At 40.9% G+C, this 24,357-nt stretch overlaps 1 protein-coding gene across 4 annotated transcripts in view; it reads right to left on the bottom strand.

Moving 5' to 3' along the window:
* Positions 1 to 3,320: 3,320 nt before the first annotated feature.
* LOC102517211 (cyclin-dependent kinase inhibitor 2A) overlaps positions 3,321 to 24,357 on the bottom strand; it is a 38,931-nt gene continuing 17,894 nt past the window's right edge. For 3 of the 4 annotated variants that reach the window (XM_032477596.1, XM_032477595.1, XM_032477594.1), the window contains 2 exons: positions 5,716 to 6,022; positions 3,321 to 3,429 (listed from right to left, as the gene is read on the bottom strand). In XM_032477596.1, the coding sequence (XP_032333487.1) occupies positions 3,404 to 3,429; positions 5,716 to 6,019 (330 nt within the window). In that variant the 5' untranslated portion in view covers positions 6,020 to 6,022 and the 3' untranslated portion in view covers positions 3,321 to 3,403. Of the gene's footprint in view, positions 3,430 to 5,715; positions 6,023 to 9,568; positions 9,716 to 24,357 lie in introns of those variants that run through there. The other variant, XM_032477593.1, reaches the window with a different exon arrangement.

The following is a 24,357-nucleotide window of genomic DNA, read 5'->3' as shown; positions in this document are numbered from 1 at the left end:
CAAACTACCAAAACTGATCCAGGAAAAAAAAAGAAAATCTGAATAGACTTACAACAAGTAAGGAGATTGAATCAGTAGGGGGAAAAACCCCTCTTGACAAAGAAAAACCCGGGACCAGATGGATTCACTAGTGAAGTATATCAAACTTTTAAAGAATAGTTAACACCAATCTTTTTCAAACTCTTCTAAGAATAAAAAAAAGTAGTAAATACTTCCTAATTCGTTCAATAAGACTAACATTACCAGATACCAAAAACCAGAGACATCACAAGAAAAGAAAATTACAGACCAATATTCCCTATGAATGTAGATGCAAAAAATCCTCAACCGAATCCAGCAGAATGTCAAAAGAATTACACACCATGACCAAGTGATATTTATCTCAGGAGGGGTTCAAAATATGAAAATCAATCAATGTAATATACCATATAATAGAAAAACATGATCATCTCAATTAACGCAGCAAAAGAATTTGACAAAACCCAACACTCTTTCAAGATAAAAACATTCAACAAACTAGGAATAAAGAGAAATTCCTCAATCTGATTAAGGGCATTTATGAAAAACAAAACTACAACTAACATCAGATTCAGTAGTGAAAGACTGAAAGATTTCCCCCAAAGATCAGGAACAACAACAACAAAAAGAATAACTGCCTTTGCTTCCTCTATTCAGAATCATACAAGTGACATTGTCCTGAAAGTTCTAACCTGAGCAATAAGGCAAGAAAAAAAGAAATGAGTCATCCAAATTGGGGAAGTAAGGGGGTGGGGGGAAGTAAAACTATCCATCTTTGCAGATAACATGATCTTATATAGAAAATCCTAAATAAATCCACAAAAAAACTAGTAGAGCTAATAAACAAATTCAGTGAAGCTGCAGGATAAAAGATCAACACATGAAAGTTATTTGTATTTCTAAACATTAGTAATGAACAATCCAGACAGGCAATTAAAAAAAACTCAATTGTCAATAGCATCAAAAAGAATAAAATACTTAGAAATAAATTTAGCCAAGTAGGTGCAATACTTGTACACTGAAAATACTTGTACACACAAAATGTTGCTGGAACTAAAGAAAACCTAAATGAATGGAGAGACATCCTGTGTTTATGGACTAGAAGACTAAATATTGTTGAGATGGCAGTAGTACCTAAAGCAATCTACATATCCAGCACAATCCCTATAAAAATCCCAGTGCCCCCCTCCTTTTTTAAGAAATGAAAAAGCTGACTCTAAAACTTACATGGAATTGCAAGGGGCCTTGGATACAAACTTGAAACAGACCAAAGAATTTTGAAAAAAGAAGAACAGAGATGGAGTACTCACACTTCCCAATTTCAAAACATACTACAAAACTACAGTAATCAAAACAGTGTGGCATGGACATAAAAGTATACATATATCTCAATAAAATATAATTGCGAGTCCAGAAATAAAGCAATACATCTATACTCAATTGAATTTTGACAAGGATCATAGACCATTCAAAAGACAAAGAATAGTCTCATTAACAAATCGTGCTAGGACAATTGGATATCCACTTGCAAGAGAATAAAATTAGGCCCCTACCTCACACTGTATGCAAAAACAAAAACCAGAAATATTAGGCAGCTGCTGTGGAAAGAGTATGGCAGCCTCAAAAAGTTAAACAGTATTATTATATGACCTAGCAACTTCACTCCTAGGTATACACCCAAAAATATTAAAAACAAGTATTCAAACAAATACTTGTATAAGAATGTTCACAGCACTATTCACAAAAGCCAGAAAGGTGGAAACAACTCAAATGTTCATGACCAGATGAAGGAATAAACAATGAAATATTATTCAGCCATAAAAGGAGCGGAGTACTGATACATGCTACAACATGGATGAAGTTCAAAAAACATGCTAAGTGAAAGAAGACAGACACATAAAGCAAAATATTGTATGATTCCACTCACATGAAATGTCTAGAATAGGTAAATCCATAGAGACAATAGGAGACTAGTGGTTGCCAGGGCCTGGGGACAGGGAGGGTCTAATGAATACACTTAATGGGTTATAGGGTCTCCTTCAGAGATGATGAAAATATTTTGCAACTAGATAAATGATAATAACCATCAATACTCAATATTATGAGTGTACTAAATGGCACTGAATTATACATTTTAAAATTGTTCATTTTATGTCATGTGAATTTCATATCAATAAAAAATAAACAAGCAACTGGAGGCCAAGGCGACTGAAATTAGAGCCACATTCCTGCAGCATCCTTGCTCTGGCAGAGAAGTGCAGAGCTGCTTTTGGTTTGGGTGGCGGTCAGAGCAGCAACCTCACAGCGCGCTGCTGGCACGGGTGAGCCAGCTCACTCAGGCCTCTGGGGATTGCAGAACCGGCTAGTGGGTGTAGGCCAGGAAGACGGAGAAGATGGCGGAGTAGAAGGACGCTCGCAGGTCACCCTCTCCCACAAATACACCAAGACCCACATCTACAGACCCACTCAGCCAACCAGAGCACCTGTGGAACTCCGGTAGTGGGTGTAGGCCAGGTTCTGCAACCCCCATATCTCCAGGCTCCGCCACCTATTGGCTGTGACGCTTTGTGTAAAATATCAAAACCTTGAGGGGCTTCAGTTGCTGGAGCCGGGTAAGTAACGAAAGTCCAAGGGTGCGAGAATCTCTCAACCTGAAGTCTCTTTGGAGTTTCCATTTATCACTTTTTACCCCTTCTCATCCATCTTAAGATCCAGATTTTGACATTTTATCATCTGAAATCCAGATGTGTCTTAATAATCTATGGTATGTACTCTTACTGCAGCGTTTTTCTTAGGTACATGAAGCAATGGTGAGTCCTGGAAACAATGCTATATCTGCGATTCAATGAAATAGGTTGTTAAAATTTCTAGTTATGTGTTTCTGTGCTTATTAGTTGATGTCTGTCTCCTCTTTTCCCAACTATACCCTGGCACAGTGCCATAAAAAGTGCTCAATAAATGTGGACTGAATGAGTGAATCAAAGAACACTGTTTTAATTTTTTTTGAGCCTTGGCTTTGCCATTTGCTGGCAGTTGTACACAAGAAAGGCCACGTAACCCATTTAAACTTCGTTTTCCTGGTTTACAAAATGGCTGTAGTAACAGCGCCCAGCCCGTGTGAGGCTCGAAAGAGGAAGTCCCCGCATAGACGTGTTCACCGGGTCTGAGTACTAGCTCCTGAAAACTCCAACCCGATGAAAAGACAAGAAAGTGTCGGTTTATAACAATATATAAATGGAAATTTAAGAGAAAAGAAAGGCAAATCCACGTGAAGAAACGATTTCTAAATTTTTATATATTTATTTAGTTTTAATTAAGATGGTAGGAAATTTTCACACTTCGACGATTTTCACCCTTCTGTGATCAAATTATGTTGTCGAAGATTTCAATGATGCTTTAGGTTGGGACTCTCTGTAGACGGCAGAAAGAAAAAAGACATTAGAATCCAGAAATCAAAGACGTGCGATCCCTCCCTCCCTCCTTCCTCTTTCGCAGACCTAGCTGGGTATGCAGACACCTCTTCTCAACATCCACCAACCCTCAGCATGGGGTCTGTCTAGGGAGTCTGGACCCTTCCAGCTGTCGCTGCACTCCGGAGCCTCCCTCATCTCACAGCGCGTCCGCTGCCCTGCTGGGCCGCTCCTGGCTCGCCAGCGGCTCGCGCGCTCCGGGCCCGCCGCACGGGGGCCGGGAGACAGCAGCCCCGAAGGCCGCGGGGTTGCAAAAGGAAAGCGAGTCTACGACTGCCAAGTGTTTATCGCATGGCAAAGCCAGGCTCCTGGATGTGAAGTTGTCGTCTCGCCCTTCTAAGGTCCTCAGGTGTCTGTTGCACCTAACACGGCGAAATCGAGTAACCACAGAGCACCTCAGGCTCCGCGCGCTCCGAGAGCTCCGCGCGCAGTGTGAGAACCTTCGGTTCCAGCCCCATCGTCTTTCCCAGACCCCCCTCTCCCAAACTGGCTAATGGCTTCCTAGAGTTTCTAGAGTAAAAGCCATGTTATGATCTAGCAGCCTTTGACTCAACAGGGCCACTGCGTTATCTGGCTTCTGCCCTATTTGATTTCGTTGTGTACTCGCTCCAGCTCGCCTTTCCGTTCTTAACCCGTAACGTTCTTTTCCGCTGAAGCCTTTACGTTTGAGTTTCTCTGCCTCCAGTGGCTAATTTCTTTTCATTAGTCAGGTTCTCTGACCACTCTGATTGACAGCCTCCCCTCCTATTCACACTTTACTCTTATCCATCACACTGATTTTTACAAACTCACTCTTCGAAATACATTGTTATATTGCGGAAAGTCTATGTCCCAGAATGTAAGCTCTATGAGGGAAAGACTCCTGTTATGCCTTGTTCGCTTTTGTATCCCACTTGGAACGGAGCTGATCACGCAGTAGAATCTTAAAGAGAAGGAAGGAAGGAAGGAAAGAAGGAAGGAAGGAAGGAAGGCAGGCAGGCAGGCAGGCAGGCCATGTGTACTTGGGTTAAGTATCTTAGATTTGGTTATAAAGTAAAGGGTCGTCCTATCCATTTGCCTGTAGCCCAATTCAATCATCTCGATCCTTGCCTTTGTCTTCCCCGCCAGTTCTTGCTCCGCCCAACAGCCCTGTGATTGGCTTCTAGGTCTGCTCCGCTTCCCAGATGCAGACTTCAACTGGAAGAGTGAGTGGTCAGGCCAAAGGAGATATTCGTCCTCTCACACCCAAGGTACAGCTCAAGGCATCTCCCAGTTGAAGGTCCAGAGCAAGCCTTTCCACTCTGTCATAGGCTCAGGGAGTCTAATGCCTCAGTTCTGAGCCAAAACAGAATAGACTTCGATCTTTTCGAAGTCATGGTTTACCTTAAATTTCCATGTTAATTTTGTATATTTCTTCATATATAGATGTAGAAAATGATTCCCCCTTTAGAGAAAGTCACAGTAAAGTTGGTAGTTTAGGGAGGCAGGAGTAAAGATGAGGGAAATGGAGCGGAGGGAAAAGAAGTCCTTGTGGTCGTAGAAAAAGGCAAGGAGGGCCACATATCCATCTCTTTCTCTCAGTGGTCTATTTTCTCGCAGAAACAGAAAGCTTAAGAGAGGAAAAGGCTTAAGAGAGGGTCTCTATTTCTCAGAGCGTGCAGCAAATCCCGATGTGCAGACTGCGGGGGTTGGGGAGGGCTCCATCCCAGATGCCTCCGGAACGCCCTGAGGGAGCTCCGGAAAAACTCCAAAGCATAGAGCAGAGGGTCGGATTTAAGTACAATTTTGCAACGGAGACAAGAATGGCAGATCTCTGCCAGACGATGCCACGCACAATTGGCTTTGGAAATCATAGGGTTGGTTCAGCGACCTAGGTAAGCTAATGGGGAAACTGGGGCCTTTGAGTGGATGCAGGTGGCCCGCTAATTTGGAGGAAGAGAAGCCACGAGACCTTTAGCCTCCTGAGTGTTCAATTCTCCACAGTCTGTTCCTGTTCAGCTGTGGGGTGAGTGTTTAGAGGGTGGGAGGCATTGTTTATGGGATGGGCTTTAACGCGAGGAAGTCCATCTATTTGCTGTCCGAAGCCCTAACAAGGCAGTGCGATCGGGAGACTGGGTTGTCCCACTGGTTGGCAGAGTGAGCTACGATCAAACACCCTGCTCTTCTGGGGTCCACTTTCTCTTCTGAAAAAGGAGTGCGTTGGGCTGCGGAAGCTTTCTGAGTTCAAATTCTTGGACTGCCACCTCACCTGCGGGACCTTCCGCGGCGTCTGCGTGAGCGTGGCTACCGCCTCCGGTGTCCCGTGCGGCCACGCGCAGGTACCGGACGACGTCGCGGTGGCCCCGCTCCTCAGCCAGGTCCACGGGCAGGCGGCCCCAGGCGTCGCGCACGTCCAGCCGCGCCCCGGCTCGGTGCAGCGCCACCAGCGTGTCCAGGAATCCCTCCCGGGCTGCGTCGTGCACGGGTCGGGTGAGGGTGGCGGGGTCCGCGCAGTTGGGGTCCGCGCCGTGGAGCAGCAGCAGCTCGGCCACTCGGACGCTGCCCATCATCATGACCTGCCCGGGAGAGCAGAGTGGTGAGGACTGGGATGGAGGCAGGGAGTATTAAAGAAACTATTTGTGAAGACCCCACCCAGTGTAAACGCCTTGCAAGCCACAAGGGTCTAGTTATTCCTTATGTGCTTTCAGCTCCCAGCTCCCTTAGCCAGTTCTCCTACCTATTCCATTTTTCTGTACACATTAAATTCTGTTATATTTGCCAAACTTTTGTGGAGTTCCAGCCACACACACAACGCTGTCAGAGTCATAAACAACAGCAACAGGGTGAGGGACAAACTGCCTTTTCCTATAGCCTAACCTCCTGTTTCTTCTTCCTCATTTTGATATGAAGTTATGTAAGGCCCAGAGATTTCTGTATTGTTCCCTGCTGTATATACAAGCCCAGAACATGATAATTGTTTAAAAACAAAAATTAAAAAAAAAACCAACACCTTAATTCCTGCAAAACTTTAAAGCTACCCTGCTTTCCATGAATGTTAAACTTCAATTTCTTCAAGTATACAATGAGAAAAATTTGTCCAACCAGCCCTAAAATTCCTTCCTCTGGTAACCTAAATAATGCCCCCAAAGATGTCCACTTCCTAACACTCAGAAGCTGCAAATATATTTACTTTACATGGCAAAAGAGAACTTGCAGATGCAGTTAAATTAAGGATTTTGAGGAGATTAACCTGGATTGTCATGGTGGTGCCAATGTAAGCACAAGTTTCCTTTAAAGAAGGTCATAGTTGGAGAGAAGATATAAAAATGGAAGCAGAGGACCGAGAGAAGATGCAGGGGCCATGAGCCAAGGAATATTGATGGTCACTAGAAATTGGAAAAGACAAGGAAATGGATCCTTTCTTAGAACCCCCACCAAAGGAGTGCAACTCTGTGGATCCATTTTAGAATTCTGACTTCCAGAACCATAAGATAATAGATTCATGCTGATTTAAGATACTAAATTTGTGGTAATTTGTTATAGCAGAAATAGGAAACTAAGGCACTTTCCAAGATTACACTTTGAGAGTTAATTAAACAAGAGGTGCTCACCTCATCTGGCTCTAAATCATCTCTGAAACAACACCATTGCCAAAAAGGAATTTTTACACAGTGTCCACAATCATAGCAACCTTACAATTTGAGTGCTACAAGGTGGATGGTGACGGTAGACCACTCTTTTTTAGGGTAGCCATTATTTGGTTATATTAGCTAGACCACAGTGACTGTATAAAGAGAAATTACTTATTTTTACATTCTGTATTAAACACAATTTGTACAAACCAAGGAATCATAATAAGTTATACTGTGGCTGTTGATTGCTCTCTTGGAGAAAGTGAAACTGATTTAATTTTCAAAAAGAGAGAGAAATATAAGTTAACAAAACAGCTACAAAAAGAAAGAAAAACTGTCACAGTACATTAGAAGAAAAACTGGGAAGGCTTTCACACCATTACTAACTACTTATTTACACTATTAGATTTCTAATAGATTAGGGATCAATTTTCAGAACAAAGGGGCCATCCCCAAGGAAGCCGTAATCTTCTGGGAGCTCTACTGAAAGTGCCAAATTTAATATAGATATGTCTACCTCATGTCTGTATGTAACACAGGTGAAAATATAACAGATGGACTGGATAAATGAAGTCCTTCACCTCAGTCATAAAACAGGTTTTAAAAGTTTTTATTATATTTTACAGTATTAAAGGTTGAAAAGTAAATAACATAATATTTAAATATTTAAATCATAATAGCAATCCAAAGAAAAAGAAAATGAATCAATTAAATGAATATTTATAGGGTGCTTAAATCCATTTGATAAGACAATAAATTTAATTTAATGTTTAAAAATTTTTCTATAAGCTAAGGATTTTTGTATTAAACAAAAATTTGGGGTTCTAAACCAAAATCATGTCCCCTTTTTTTCTATACACTTATCCTCTCTATTTAAAAAAATTAATTATCCAACTTTCTTTTTTCTTTTTGTATTTAAACAAATAAAGTTTCATCAAACATATTACAGAACTTGAAGGCTGAACACTCAGTCTGCAAGCTGCTGGCAAAATTTTAGCGATATCAAATTATGAATCATGCATGCATTTTTAAAAAAGGATTCATGCTTCTCTTTTATAACCATTTAACCTTTCTATCCCCAAATCTCTCCATATTTCAAATCCCAAATAATCTCAGGTTTGAAGGTATTTTAGTTTTATTTTTATACCTGTATTTTAAAGTGTATGGGGGGGGTGGATAAACCGGGAGTTTGAGATTTGTAGATACTGACAGGTATATATAAAAGAGATAAACAAGTTTGTACTGCATGGCACAGGGAAATATATTCAAGATCTTGTAGTAGCTCACGGTGAAAAAGAATATGAGGATGAATGTATGTGTATGTTCATGTATGACTGAAAAATTGTGCTGTACGCCAGAAATTGACACATTGTAAACTGACTATAACTCAATAAAAAAAATTAAAAATTAAAGTGTGTATAAAATTTATCCCATGTAGCATAGTTTCAGGAAAGGAATATTCACTTGTGAAATTTGTGAAATTCTAAGTAGAGTTACTTTCCTTTGTCTTGCTTTGCTGGAGTTTTTACAATGTGTTTTTGTTTCATATAATTTTTATTTTTCAGAATCAGAAATTATTGTCAAAACTGGGACTAAAACTAGGGTGGTGACTGCCAGGAAGAATTTGCCTTTAGCATCAAATTTAGGAAGTTAGTGAACACAAAAATAACCAACAGAAAAATGAACTCACAACACCCTCACACACACACACAACTGGAGTGGGGAGGGGTGAAATTACATTTTTCAACAATGAGGAATTGAAAACTTCCAAATAAATTAATCCATATCAAGTAAGTTTAAAACATCAAAAATAATAGGCGATACCCCCCAAATTGTAACTAGATTGACAGCATTATTTCAGGCAAAGTCACATTAATGTTTTTGTTCATGTTATGTCTCTGTATTTCCTAAGTTCTTACAAGTATTTTTTTTTTGCTTATTTAGTTTAACAAAAACACGGTATGTAATTACTTCTGATTAATTCCAATCGACCTTTATTCCAACATACACAGCAGTAGATTTCCACTGAAATCCACCCCCTCCTCCACACACACACATCCCCCAACCCCACCCTCGCTCCTAACAAAGAAGATGATCAGCTCCTTTCAGTGAGTGAATTCGACTCAGTGAGTTCGCGGTTAAGTGGTCCAGCAGGTCTTGCATTTCTTTAAACTCTTTCTCCAAACGTTCGTAAATTTTGCGTCTGATAAAGCGCATACCTCAGTCTACATTAACACAAATAGACTCTCCCCTCTAGATCTTCACACCATTCTAGAGGTCGAATCCCATGTGCTTTTTCATTCCTCCGGTGGCTTCCCAAGCCCCTGGGCGTCCTCAAGGGGAGCTCTCCGACTCCAAACTCCGCCTGGAAACTCCCCAAGAAGTCTCCCCTTTACCAGGAAACGCTTACCTGGTTTCGATTCCCTGGCAAACGTCGTCCTCCAAAGTCACCCTCCTTCCCCTACTCCCGCGGCAGACCTGCCAACCCACCTGAATCGGGCTCCGACCATAACGGTTCGGCGCGTTGGCCGGCGCCCCCGCCTCTAGCAGCGCCCGCACCTCTTCGGCGCGGCCCCGGGCGGCGGCGGCGGTCAGCCAGTCTGCGGAGGGCTCCATGCTGCTCCCCAACGCTCGCCCCTCGCTCCCTCGCTCCCTCCCTCCCGCCCGCCTCCGTCGAGCGCTGGCGGCGCGGCCCGCCCCGGCAGCTGGGGAGAAGCCCGCCCCTCCTTTTTCCTCCTCCGCAGCGGGCGGAAGCTGCCCCCAACCCCGGCCCCTCGACTCCTCCGCTGGAGTCTTTCCACCCTGGGGAGCGCCCTCCATGCGTTCTTCCAGGAGGCACCCCTTGCTCCGAACGCGCTATGAATGAGACCCCTGAAGTCGCCCCACACCGGGCCTCTGCAGCCACGAGTCTGCAGCTCGCCCGGGGACACCGGCCGGAAACGGTCCGCGCCTGGAGTCAGACGGAGCGAGTGAGAAGGGCGCCCTGGCCTTCCCACCTGCCCCCTCCCCAGGTCCCCCCCACCCTCCTCCCTGCGCTGCGCCCCCACGCCTCACAGAGGCTCAGACGAGCTCCGGGCGTGTTCACTCTACCAAAGCGGAATTCCTCCCCTGTACACCCCCTCTGACATTAGAGAGCCGTACAGGAGTCCTAACTGCCAAGTTCGAACCAGTGTATTCGGTGTCATAGGCAAAGTATTGCTTCCTCTTTTAATCTGGAGAAACTGCCAGCCTGTCCTCGCGGTAAGAGTCCTGCGCAGGATCGGTGTCACCCGCATCGATAAGAGGCTTCCCTTCTTTTGGACAACACACTCCCCACTCCAACCCTCAGCGCTTCAGCTTCGCCCGCTGAGTCTACTGTGCCAGAAATCCTAGCTCAGACGTTCCTTTTGGAGAGTCGGCTCGCCTGCCAGCCTGAGCCTCCCTCCCTCCACACACGTGTTAAACGGATGTCGGGGGCGAGCGTTTCCTAGACTTGTACAATGCCTGGTACTAGTGCCTATTCTAAGGGCTGGCTCGGAGAAGATGAGGTCTATTTCCTGGGATGGTGCAGATTTCTATCGATAAGCAGGTAGGAAAGTGGCAAGAAAGTCATTCGGCTGATAGACTCAGTTCTTAATAAGGAATTCCTGTTCGACCAGGAAAAGTGCTCTGATTTCTAGAGGCAGAGGTGCATTCAGAGTTGGTTCAGAGACCAGGCTCACACACTGTCCTGGGGCCACTCCTGTCCCGCCCCCTACACCTCTCCCCACTACTGGAAAAATCTTACAATTTTCTTAGTTATAAAATTGGGGGCTAAGAGTGGTCCCTACTGCATAGGACTGTTCTGAGTTTTAAATGTTCTGAAATACATATAAGCATTTAATATAGTACCATACATCCTAAGCTAATACCTGTTAGCTTTTAAATTATCCATTTTGAGGATTCTCTCGCAATCTTGTTATGAGACACAGAGAAGAAAATTCTTTGGATAGAATTTTCAATATTACATAAAAGGGAACGTCAAGAATGCCTTAATCACTGAAATGATGATGAACATCCTCCAACAACTGATATATATCATATACATACAATTTTTAAAAATTGGATTGCTCAGGTTTTCCTGATGCCTTAAGCACATGCTTAATCTGTCTACTAGATAACCCAGCTCTAATTAAAAATTGTGTTTCAATCCCTGGTTGACTCTTCTTGAAGATCCAGGATACCTGACTGTACTTTCAGTTGCTGTTCGCTCAGGCAAAACATGAAGCTTTAAAATGATGCCAATTAGAACACTTATGGGGTGCCAAATCCATTATAAAAGTCCACAATGCATTACTATGCCATCTATATTTTCCTCCAGGAGTGTCTCAATTATTAGGGTAACAATGGTGTGGAAAATTCAAACTGTGGCAGGGAACATAAAATTCTTTTAATATAGCTTAAGGTATTGTCTGATGGGGGAGGAGGAAATAGTGGTTGTGGTGATGGGGTGGAGGGAAAAGATTTCCCTTGTAATATTTCTGACTTTTTATACTAATAACCAAAGCTCCCTTCAGTAAAATAAGGTTCTTAATCTCGGGGCAGGGAGAGTAGGCCCCTTGGAGAACCCGCTGAAAGATATATACCCTCTCCTCAAAAAATAAAGTATGCAATTTTATCTAGAAAGTGGGTTCACTGGCACACAGAGCTTTCAGAGAATTCAGAAATTCCTCTAAAACTCAACGATAGATTCCTACATCAAGAACTCTTCAAACTCTCAGACAATATATTGGACTGTTGTTGAAGGAAATGGGTGATGAAACCATATAAAAACATCCCTTAGATTCATTATATACAGACCTGGAGGTTGACTTTCTTCAAGAAAAGGTTTTAGACATGTATGCACTAGCTCCAGAACTTACAGTAGAGCTCCCACAAGATTATGGCATCCTTGAGTGTGGCCCTCCTTTTTCTGGAAATTGACCCCATTCTCCATTAGAAGTCTTGTGTAGTTAATGATAGTATGAAAACTTTCCTGGTTTTTCTTCTAAAGAACCTACTAAACTCCCAATTTACTCATCTATATCATCTCAGACCTAAGGGGAAAAACCTCAGAAGTGGTTTAATATAAATATAATGTATCTTCTTTCAGAAGAAAGAAAAAGCCCAGGATCCTAATGCTGGTTATGCTGGTCTCCAATTCCCCAAGTGTAAAATGAAATCATAATATATTTTGTGGTTTGATAAAATAAGGTGGTATATGTCAAAGAGCATTTTAAAGTCTAAAGTTTGTTGGTTATTGCTATGACATCCTCAAACTTCCTTCTCTTCTTCCCTGAGAATGCCATGGCCTTATTTAGGTTTGTGCTGTGTTGGCAGTTTTGCAAGTCTGTACAATGAAATTAAAATCTGTCTCAATTCTGATCAGTTTTTAAAGATTATTCACTTAAAAAAATGAATGTTCTAGATCAATGGAATAGGATAGAAAGTTCAGAAATAAACCCATGCACTATGGTCAATTAATCTATGACAAAGGAGGCAAGAATATACAATGGAGAAAAGACAGTCTCTTCAATAAGTGGTGCTGGGGAAACTAGACAGCTACATGTAAAAGAATGAAGTTACAACATTCTCTAACACCATAGACAAAAATAAACTCAAAATGGATTAAAGACCTAAATGTAAGACTGGATAATATAAAACTCCTAGAGAAAAAGACAGGCAGAACACTCTTTGACATAAATCACAGGAAAAAAAAAATTTGAACCAGCTCCTAGAGTAATGGAAATAAAAGCAACAATAAACAAACGGGACCTAATTAAACTTAAAAGCTTTTGCACATCTAAGGATACCATAAACAAAATGAAAAGATAACCTACAGAATGGGAGAAAATATTTGAAAATGATGCAACTGACAAGGGACTAATTTCCAAAATATACAAATGACTCATACAGCTTAATATCAAAAAAGCAACCCAATCAAAAAATGGACAGAAGACCTAAACAGACATCTCTCCAAAGAAGAGATCCAGATGGCCAACAGGCACATGAACATGCTCAATGTTGCTAAGCATTAGAGAAATGCAAATCAAAACTACAATGAGTTATCACTTCACACCAGTCAGAATGGCCAACATTAAAAAGTCTACAAATAATAAATGTTGAAGAGGGTGTGGAGAAAAGGGAACCCTCCTACACTGTTGGTGGGAATGTAAATTGGTGCAGCTACTATGGAGGACGGTGTGGAGGTTCCTTAAAAAACTAAAAGAAGACTTATATTATCCAGCAATCCCAGTCCTGGGCATATATCTGGAGAAAACTATAATTCTAAAAGACACATGCACCCCAATGTTCACAGCAGCTCTATTTACAGTAGCCAAGATATGGAAGCAACCTAAATGTCCATCAGCAGGTGAATGAATAAAGAAGGTGTGGTGTATATATATAATATATACATATATATTACTCAGCCATAAAAAAAGAAATAATGCCATTTGCAGCAACATGCGTAGACTAGAGATTATCAAAATAAGTGAAGTAAGATGGAGAAAGACATGTTGCTTATATGCAGAATTTTTTAAAAAGATACAAATTTTGTTTACAAGCCAGAAGTAGACTCACAGACGCAGAAAACAAACTGTGGTTACCAGGGGGAAAGTGGGGTGGTGCAAGGGATAGATAAGGAGTTTGGGATTGATAGATACACATTACTATATATAAAATAGATAAACAACAAAGACCTAGCGAATGGCACAAGGAACTACATTCAATTTCTTGTAATGAGCTGTAATGGAAAAGAATCTGAGATATATGTATATACATATGTGTATATGTGTGTGTGTGTATATATATATATATATATCTGAATTGCTTTGCTGAATACCTGAAAATAACATTGTAAATCAACTACACTTCAATACAAAATTAGAATTAAAAATAAATAAATAAAACAAACAAAAAATGAATGTTCATTCAACAAGCTCAGAGGCCAAGGGTAGAGTATTGGGTTCAGGGGTGGGGAAGGAGGTGTTAAATATATGGGCTTGAGTTGGACTGCCTGGATTTTTTACTTAATTGCTCCATAACTTTGAACAATGTTACTTAACGTATCTGGACTTCAGTTTTTTTCATCTGTATAACTGGGATGAGAGTACTTCCCTCAAAACGCTGCTGTAGGGATTAAATGAGGCATTATATGTAATGAGTGTAGGAGAGCAAAGGGAAGAAGAGGATGACACAAGAAAATGAAACAGAACCAAACTCATCCTGGTGGCTTAGGCAAAGTCTCCATGGATGCTGAAATCTGACCCTAGTCTGGAAAAGTGCAAGAGTCTAAAGACGTAAAAGAAGAAGAAAGATGTTTTAGGCAGAGGTGAGGGCATGTGCAAAAACACAGACATCTGGGAAAACTGAAAGTAATTTACTGAGATGCATGGTGCGAAGATGGAAAAATAAACTTCTGGAAGAAAAGCCTGCAAAGGAGCCTGGTAAGTGCTGCTGGGATTGTCAGAGGAAAACTAGGAGTGAATGGGATGTTGAGGAAATGTGTGTAGGCTACTCTTTCACAGATTAGCTGTGATAACTCAAGTGTGTGGTGAAAGGAGACAGAGGGAAGGTGGAAGAGGCCTGAGCACACACATACCCTGAAGGAAAAGTGCCAGGTGAAGAGGACAGTTAGAAGAGAGAAAAAGAGAAACCGAGGACAGAGGCAAGAGAAGGTATTTTTGAGGACCTGAGGTCCCTAAAAAGTCAGGAAGAAATGGAATACAAAGCACAGGGAGTCATAAATTTGGATGCAGGAGATTCAGCTAGATTTGCGAAGGGAGAAAAGGTCGGGGCAGGGAGGAAGTTGAAACACTTCCTTCCGTGAACCAGAGGCTGGCTTGTTTTCAGTGAGGATATGATGGTAGGTTACGGAGTGAGAGTGGCAAAGGTTTAGAATATTTGTTATAAGGAAAGAGGGTTGGGCTAAGCAGAACTTAGAAAAAGAATCCTTTTCATCAGCCTGGAGACTCTAGCTGAGGGTAGGTGACACTAGAGGAGCACCTGACTATTTTATTTAAATTAAAGAAACCCTTGCAATGATGGTGGCCTAGTAACCCTACAAATCAAAGCATAGTAATTCTAGATGTAAATATTAATTCAACACATCACAAGAAAGAAAAAGAAAGATATTTGAGAAAGTAGTGTTCTGAAGTTAGGTTCTGATTCTGACAAGGCACTGAAGGATGGACAAGGTACAATATGCATGATATGCAAACATGTCAGATGATAACCAACATTATTTTATCAGGAAAATAAAGGCTGTTGGAGAAATAGCTCTGAACTGGGACCCAGTGATAGTCCTGACGTACGTATCTAATAATATGCTTTTTGATTGTAAAATGCTTTGAGACTATTTAGCTTCAGTGTCCATATTTTTTAAATGGGTTCTGTCTTGCTCTATCTTTTATACCTCATGAGGTTATTATATCAAGTGAGACAATACATACAAACGTTATTTTAAAAGCATATGACTTTTTAAGGCCAAGTGAGGACACAGCCATGAGATCATCTGCAAGCTGAAGAAAGAGGCCTCAGAAGAAACCAAACCTATCAAAACCTTGGACTTCCAGCCTCCAGAACTATGAGAAAATAAAATTCTATTTTTAAGTCCCCTCCAAAAGCATATGTCTTTTTACCATATTAAATATTAGTACTGTTATAAAAGAATTGTTCAAAATATAGCTTGAGGTTAAAAATTAAATGTACATAGAATATCTCTGGAAAGATACAGAAAAGTCTGTTAACTGTGGGGAGAGGAAATGGGGAACTGGAATGAGATCTTTTCACAGTCTGCAACTTGTATTGCTTGAATTTTGTACTATATGCATATATTAGCCATCTAATTAAATAAATACACTTATTAGACAAGTAAGCACTGCTTTTCTGAAAGCCATCACTTAAAAAAAAGAAAAGAAAAGAAGGGTCCTTAGTCAAGAGGGTAAATTGCGAACAAGCATCAACATGTGTGATACTCTGGAGGAGGAAGGCGGTCTGGCATTGGGATGCACTCTTTAGCGGAGCCTACCTTAACAGTATAGAAGAAGACCCACTCTGATAACTGACACCTCAGACCTGTGTTACCAGGAAAAAGATGCTGTCTTTCAGGGTCTGGAGAGAATCCTATAGTTAAGGAGCCCTCCTTGGGAAATGGCTTATTTAGAGCAAGGTATGCTCTGTTAATGGAGCTTCTGGATATAGCTGGATCAAACCTGAATAGATGGGCTCTGGGGTTGAATGCTGGGTGCAGCAGATTATTTGAAGACTAAAGCAATGGGGGAATAATTTCATGCACCCCTTTTACTTTAGAAAGAATTAATAAAGTAAGGAAAAGAAAACCCCAGGTCTAGCTCCATCACTGATTTTATCATCTTGAGAAAGTGACACTTTATTCTGGCTTCTGTATCTCCAACTACAAAGCGGGCATAACAGCTGTACCTCAAGAGCCAAGAAAAGTGCCCTGGGGAAGAATTCTGAGGGCTCAGTGTCCAATCTGGGTATTTTAAATGGGAACGAAGGACTTCCTTGGGTGAAAAATGGCAAAGAATGTAGGGTTTTCCTTTATTTATTTTTCCACAAGGGAAAAAAGGTAGATTTAGCATGAAAGGGAAAACTCTGAGAAAAGGAGCAGACCTTGGAACAGGTTAGTTAAGAAAAGGGAATGTGTATCCAGGGATAGATCTATGGAAAATTCAAGATGGAGGATGTTTTCTTTGCCTTTTTACTATTATCTGATTAAGTTCAATCCAGCACAATGACTGAGTATCTGCTAGGAATAAGGCACTCATTTAGGGACTCTATGACATCTCTTTCCATTTTCACTTAGAATTATTGTAATACTTACCTTCCTACTCAAACAGGACTTTGGCAAATAGCACAAAACATAAAATCCCTTAACTTTTAAATCTGATGCATGATTGTAGCTAAGTACCAATTTTTCAATCTTAATTTCCAAAGTATTATTTGGGTATAGAATCTGCAGTACTGTCATCATCTTCCCAAGATCATTCTGAGCATAACTTAAAAATGTATTACATGTTATAGCAGATGTCTTTTCTAAATTGTGTGCAAAATAAATGTAACTTTAAATCTATGTAAGGAGTTTACTATTAAAAGTATCTGTAGAGTGGACCCTTGTGAAATGAAGAATCTTTGCAGTTCATGTGAACAACCACTCCCTAACTCAGCTGTTCTGTAAATGTCTGTCTTTGGTTGTTAAGAAGTTTCTTTTGGTGATCTACTTACCTGTAGCTACTTGGTCAGTTGAAAAATCTAAAAGATTAGCACAATATGTTTGTATGTGTATCTCTGTCTCTGTCTCTTTGTCTTCTGTCTCTCTGCAAATAGTATGTAATAGTAGTATACTATATATGTGTATTAGGTAGTTTAGATAGAAATGAGCGCTGGGCAGGGGGAAAGGAAGGAGAAAGGAACAATCCAGAACACAAGGAACCTGAGCTGTCAATCAATCAGAGCGCAGGGAACTTGAGTTGTCGATCAATCGATCAATCAATCAATCAATCACAAAACCAGGATATAAAAACAGGGAAAAACGGGTGAAGGCACCATTTTTCCTCTCTTGGATTGGCCTGCTCCCAATTCTTGGGAGTGTACAATCTTTCACTATTTTTTTTTTTACTTCACTAATAAAAATCTTGCTTATGTCACACTTTTTGTCTCTCCTCAAAGATCTTTTTTTCGGGTGACTAAGAACCGAGGTAATTCTTACTTCCCTTTTCTCGGTAACATTAATTTTGGTGCCGGGACTAGGATCGCGTGCTTAAACCTAGTCTTTCCTCCTTCATTTCCCTCTCCCCCGCCCCAGGCCCGTGGAGCACAAGCTCCTGGGGCCGGCTGTGGAGGCTGGAGCATGGATACAGGGCGTGGAGCTCCAAGCGGTGCTGGGCCGGTCAAGCAGCGAGTGGCCCTTCTGGGACCCCGCGACGGGCGGGTTGCGGCGCGAGGGCACTGAGGCCATGCGCTGCCTCCCCCACGCCCAGCCACCTGCACGCCCGCCCCAGCGCGCTCTGCCCCCACCCGCCCCGGCCGCCAGGGAGCTCCAAGTAGAGATAATCAGGCTTACTCCAGAACCACAGTAAACTATCACTTCTGGCCCTTACACTGGACTGGCCTATAGAGAAGACTACTGATCACCTTAAAACAATGCTCAAAGAGAAGCTACCAAACCAGGAAGAGAAGATGACATTTGAGGTAGATAGCTAACCCAAGACACGACCAGGCCTGCATACCAATTACTTTATCACTCGCACCTTTATATACTGGTCTCTATCCTTTGCTGGGGGTCCTTGCTTCTGCTTTCTGATCTCTGTTATCGAGTTCTCTAAAAAACAAGCTCCTTCAGTCTCTAACTCTCTTTTTCCCACTGGTCACTGCAAGGTCCTATGGCTAAGACAAGTGTGCCTCCTTCTTGGGCTATTATTAACTTACTCTCCGACCTAAAAGGAAACTCAGTTTCCCAATGTGGCTGGGCCATGCCCTGGTTGCCACCATTTCAACCTATGGTGCCCTTAGCTACAATCATGCATCAGATTTAAAAGTTAAGGGATTTTATGTTTTGTGCTATTTGCCAAAGTCCTGTTTGAGTAGGAAGGTAAGTATTACAATAATTCTTATAACCATATCCTATTTGCCTTATTCACTGGCCAGCAAGTATTTAGCCACCTCTCTCGTACATCTCTGCCTTAGAAAATTGAGCTGCTGGAGTTCTAGCCCAAGTTCTCCTCTCCTGCTGCCTTCCCCATTCAGGAGCTTCCATGTGGACCCTATAACCCTAACTCACACCTCTATTTTTGCCCCCCCTTTCTCTGGCTATCCCAGTTGAGCAGCTCCCCTGCTCCTGGATCACCAACCACCTGAGGGGTTAAAACTATTTCCTTGGACTTCGGGAACTCCCAGCTCATGGTAAGACTGTGGCCGCTTTCCCCATCCAGAAAGGAGGCGGAGATGCCAGGTCCTCCTTCTGCAGACCAATGACCCTGGGACGCCAGGCTCTCTTCGGTCCATGGCTTCAGGGTACTCTGGCTACAGGCAGAAGACTGAGACGTCAGACTATAGCCTGTGGGCTTCACCTTGGGACATGGAGCTCTGAAGATCCCCCTTCCCCCCCAGTATCCTGCCCTTCAGATGGAAAGCCAACAGTTGATCCCTGCTGGGACTTCCCTGGGCTACATCTTAGCCAAAAGCATGGCCCACAATTAAGAGCATAAAATCAACCACCGCGCTCCAGCTTAATCTCTTCTACAATACACAAGGCAAATGGTCTAAAATACCATATATCCAGATCTTTTATTTGGTGAGGGACAGCAGTGATCTTCTAAAGAAATGCAAAATACCCACCTTGGCCCTGGTTACTATCAGCAACCTGCTGTCCCCAACAACTTGAGAGGGGGACTCCCTTATACGTACGTCCTCCCCTGCTCTCCCTACCATATACCCCTCAGTTAAAGGATAAATTTCCCACCCAGTCTGCCCCTGATATTAGACAAAAACTCCAAAAGGCAGTCCAGGAACCCAGAGTAACCCTTGATAAATGCTAACCATTGCTGCCACAGGTTTTGTTTTTGTTTTTGTTTTTTTTCAATTGAGATCAGGTACAAGAGGCCAAGGCTCAGGAGAAGCACAGAAGGAAAGAGGCCAGGCATGCCCAGATGATTACAGTCCTTCAAGGGCAGCCACCGTCCTTAAGTACCTGGCCGGCCCGAGGTACGTCCAACGACAAGTGCTGCCATTCAGGAGCCTCCCGTGCAAGGGGCACTGGTTCCTACCCTGTCTTTACCAAGCCCCCATTATACTCAAAAAGAAGATTTGGGGAAAACAGGAAGGATTTCTACTTGGACCTTCAGGCTGGTTACAACAGGGAGAAGTTTTACTTTTACCACAGGATCTCCAATGGGGTGTCTTGAAGGCCTTACATGAAGCTACACATTTGAGTAAGGATGCTTTTTCCTTGCTAATCTCAAGGACATTTAAAGGAAAGGGACTAACTAAGACCACAGACCGAGTGACCAGGTCTTGCCCTACCTGTGTGGTTAACAATCCACAGGGAGTTTTAAAACCCCAATTAATTCAACCTGTTCAGCACAGAGGGCGTTATCCAGGAGAGGACTGGCAACTTGGCTTTACTCAGATGCCCCCATATCAAGGTTACAAACACCTGCTGATCTTTGTTGACACATTCACAGGATGGATAGAAGCATATCCCACCAGAACTGAAAAGGCATCAGAGGTAACAAAACAACTATTTCATGAAATAATTCCCAGGTTTGGTCTCCCTTTTTCTCTCCAAAGTGATAATGGGCCTTCATTTATCTTCTCGATAGTCTAATCTGTTTCTAAAGCCTTGGGAATTCAATGTAATCTACATTGCTCCTGGAGGCCTCAATCCTCAGGAAAAGTTGAAAGGGCCAATTAATTCCTTAAGACTGTTCTTAGAAAGCTCATCCAAGAAACCTCTTTAAGTTGGAAAGAGGCTTTACCAATAGCTCTTTTACGAACCAGGGTCGCCCCGGATGTTAGTCTTTATGAAGCTCTCTACGGAAGACCATTTATTCGGACAGAAATACTGATAGATAATGAAGTCACTTCTTTAGGGGCATATGACCAGGCTCTTAATCAATTCCAAAACACCTTGAGAGAATTTGGTATACGTAGTATGTATTTGTGTGTGTACATGTATAATTTGTTTACATGCACAGATATGGATAATTAGCCTCATTTTGAGGGACAAAATAAGTAAAGCATATCATTAGAAGAGAGAGACAGACAGACAGAGATAGAGACAACAGAAAATTCATTCAAAGTTGCCAAGAAAATAATAATGGCTACCATTTATTGACCCCCAACTATGTGACAAGCTTTAAGCAGCTTTACATGTATCATTTATAATCCCACAACTGTCTTGTGGGGTAGAGTGGATTAGCTTTCTTTTACAAATAAAAAAAAGATGCCCAGAGTGCTAAAGTAACTATGCTTAAGGAGATGGAGTTCAAATTCAAGGTTCCCAGTTCTGTCTGAGAGGTGCACACTCTCCCCACTATGTTTCCCTGTTGATTAATTTGTGGACAACTCAGCAGTGCTTCCTTTTCTTTGAGAACGGTGCTTTCAAGCAGGCTGTAAATTCTGAACCAAGATTACAGGATCTCCACTTTCAGAATTACTGTACTTTCTGTGGGATTATTCTTCGGTAATAATACACATAGTGAAAATTTGGATGTTAAAGTTCCCTCAAAGTCACTTAATCCAGTCCCCCCATTTTTGAATGATTTTTTTCCTGAGTATAGTTCACATTGCAAAAAATGTAAGAAATGAACTTCATAAAGGAAATGAAAAATTACACTATGCAGAAACAATAACAACATTTTAAAACACTTCCAGGCTTTTTCTTTGCTCATTTCTTATGGATATAACACAGTTTTGCAATGAGCTTTTACTTTTACTTATCATTAGACAGTTCCTCAAATTCTTGAAAATCACTTTATAAACACTACTTTTAACAGCTGCAATATATTCCACTGGGAGGGGTAGGTGAGGTTCAGTTTACTTATGATGCCCTTGTTGGCAGATATTTAAAGTGTTTCTAATTGCTACAATACATAGTATTGCCACACATATGGCAAAATCGCTTTTCAAAAAGCTACCCCCTTGATTTATAGATAAGAAAATGTAGGGGTAGTGTATTGCCATGGTTACCTAGTTAATAAATGTTTGCTGTAGATCTTAAACCCAGTCCTTTTTCTATATTCTTTCTATGGCCACAGCTATTTACTCTGACTCAGATAGATGTGATCGGTGAGGGTGTCAACCATATCCTTAAATAATAATCTTGGAGGAAACATAAATGCAGCATGGGTAATAAGGCTACCTCAGTCTTTACGCTCAGGTAGACTTCATCCCTCATTTACCAGTTTTGCAGACTTGAGTAAATTATGTAAACTTTCTGAGCCTCCATTTCCTTACCTCTCAAATAGGAAATAAAAAGTATTTCATAGGGTTATTATTAGGAATAAAGAATATCTAGGTACACAGTAGGCTCTCAATAAATGGAATTTACTTTTTTTTTTAAGGATATGACATTTACTATCATCTTATTCATTTAGGCCTTGAAAGTCAATTTCCTCTTGGGTTGTTTTTTTTTTTTTTTTTTTGCTTATTACTGTACATTCTGCAGGCATCTGTGGTTTGAACAAGCACACTCCTTTCCAGAAGGTGTGATTAATTCTGTCTTTGAATTCTAACCCTCTGCAAACAGAGCTTCTTTGTAATAAAGTTGGCTGTGTTATAACAAAAGTACCTCCACAAAAACTTCATTAAATCATGGGAGGTGACAATAGAGTGTGTTGCTGTGTTCAATATTTCCTCTGCGTGCATTGCCACCCACCACCATTCCCTGCAGTGCAGTTCATGTAGAAAGGCCAATGGGGAAACTACAGGCAAAACTGAGAAATTTTAAAGTTTACCTTTTCTAAACCTCTGTTCCCAACCTCCTTCTTTTTCTTCCTTGATGGGATACATTTTCTTTCAAACATGTGTTGCTCTCTTAATTGCTCACCTTGAACATACATAATATTTAATTGCTGCTTATGCTGCTAATATATGTACATGCTATTATCTCCCTGAGAAAGCAAAACTCACAGAGAAGTAATATTGTGTTCAGATTTCACTCTTGGTGTGAGTTGAGTGTACATGACTGATTAACTGGGTTTCACAATGATTTAGGACACTCTAATTTCAGGGGAATCATCCACACTGAAGCTTTCCTCTTCAAAGGAAGACCTAGTTGCCCACTTCCCCACAACTAACTGCCTTCTTGGGGCTCTACAGTCTGTCATCTTCAATTTTTTTTTTTTTTGCCTTTCCTGGACTTCTGAAAATTCTGAAGCCAAACCATCCTCTGATATTGTAAAAGATCAGAAGAAAAATTTCTTGTATTGGATCATTCTTCCTGAAGTCACATTCTTCACTCAATATGTAATTAAACTCCTCTGGGAGGAATCAACTTCATGATGATATACAACAATCCTGAATAAATCAGAAAATGCTTCCTACTTATGCTTTAGCACCTTTCACTTACAGATTTAACATTTACACTCATGTTTTCCTTTGAGTTTCCGGGTTGAGGGTATAGTTTTATATTTCTCTTTCTTATGGTTAAGATTAGAACTTCCAGACTTCATTTTTTAAAAGGTGATGATAACAAAATTACTTTCCATTTACTCTGCACTAACTTTGTATACCTAAGTCAATGTTGCCTCAGGAAGTATATTTAATATACTTTGCCTCTTTGATAGCCTACTGAATGTGAATAAGAATATTTGAAGGTCATCTTCCAAGGCAGACATTTTGAAGGTTTTGAGGATGACTTTAATGTTTCTGCCCCTCTCTCCTTCCATCACATACACACACACACTTTTTATACTAAAGAATTTTTAGAAAATTCTGCACCAAAACTATTGATTCAGATATTCAGACTGCAGCAACCATACTGAAGGAATCAAGAACCCATTACCTCAGTGCTTCCTCCAGAAATTATTTTGAGTTATTGAATTTTTGATAAATTGAAGGCAAATTAATAATTTTTTGCAGTTTTCTAAAACTAATTTAATTTCTTATCTTAGAAAACAGAAGTTCACAATCTTGTTTAATATCTGTTAAATAATTACAAATATTAGAAACTTCAGAGTCACACCATAAAGGCCATCATATAGGGCTTTTGTACAGGTGTGGGTAAAAAATTAGGCAAAATTTACATTGATTTTACCTGACATCTTGGAATGTGCCAACAATTTGAATATATAAATATATATTTTATTATGATATGCATATTCTTTAAAATGGAGTTCAAGAATTTCTAGCTAAACAGTTAAATTACAATTAAGAAGGTATTTACTGTAAAAGTAAATTAATGAGCATTTAAGGGTGTAGTTTAACTAGGCACTTTAACAATAATTGACAAATGTATGGATGAAAGTTTACAATGTATCTTTATGTATACTATTTTATCTAATTAGATGAGTACTATAGGCTACTATCTCAAGTTTACAATGAGAAAATGGAAGCACTGAGAATTTTAAGTACGAGACTTATTACCACATAGCTAATAAGTAAAGGAAATGGAATCTAATCACAGATCATATACCCCAAGAAAATGACATTTCTGCTTCTACTGATTCCTATGCTAGTACATAGATTTCCCATTATTGCTCTTAAATCAAAGTGGAGGTAAGTAATTTATATTTAATTTACAAGAGAGTTTTGAGTTA

The sequence above is a fragment of the Camelus ferus genome, chromosome 4 (assembly GCF_009834535.1).
Source record: "Camelus ferus isolate YT-003-E chromosome 4, BCGSAC_Cfer_1.0, whole genome shotgun sequence".
NCBI classification, from domain to species: Eukaryota; Metazoa; Chordata; class Mammalia; order Artiodactyla; family Camelidae; genus Camelus; species Camelus ferus.
Note: the sequence above shows the minus strand (reverse complement) of the source record. Positions and strands in the feature narration are given on the sequence as shown.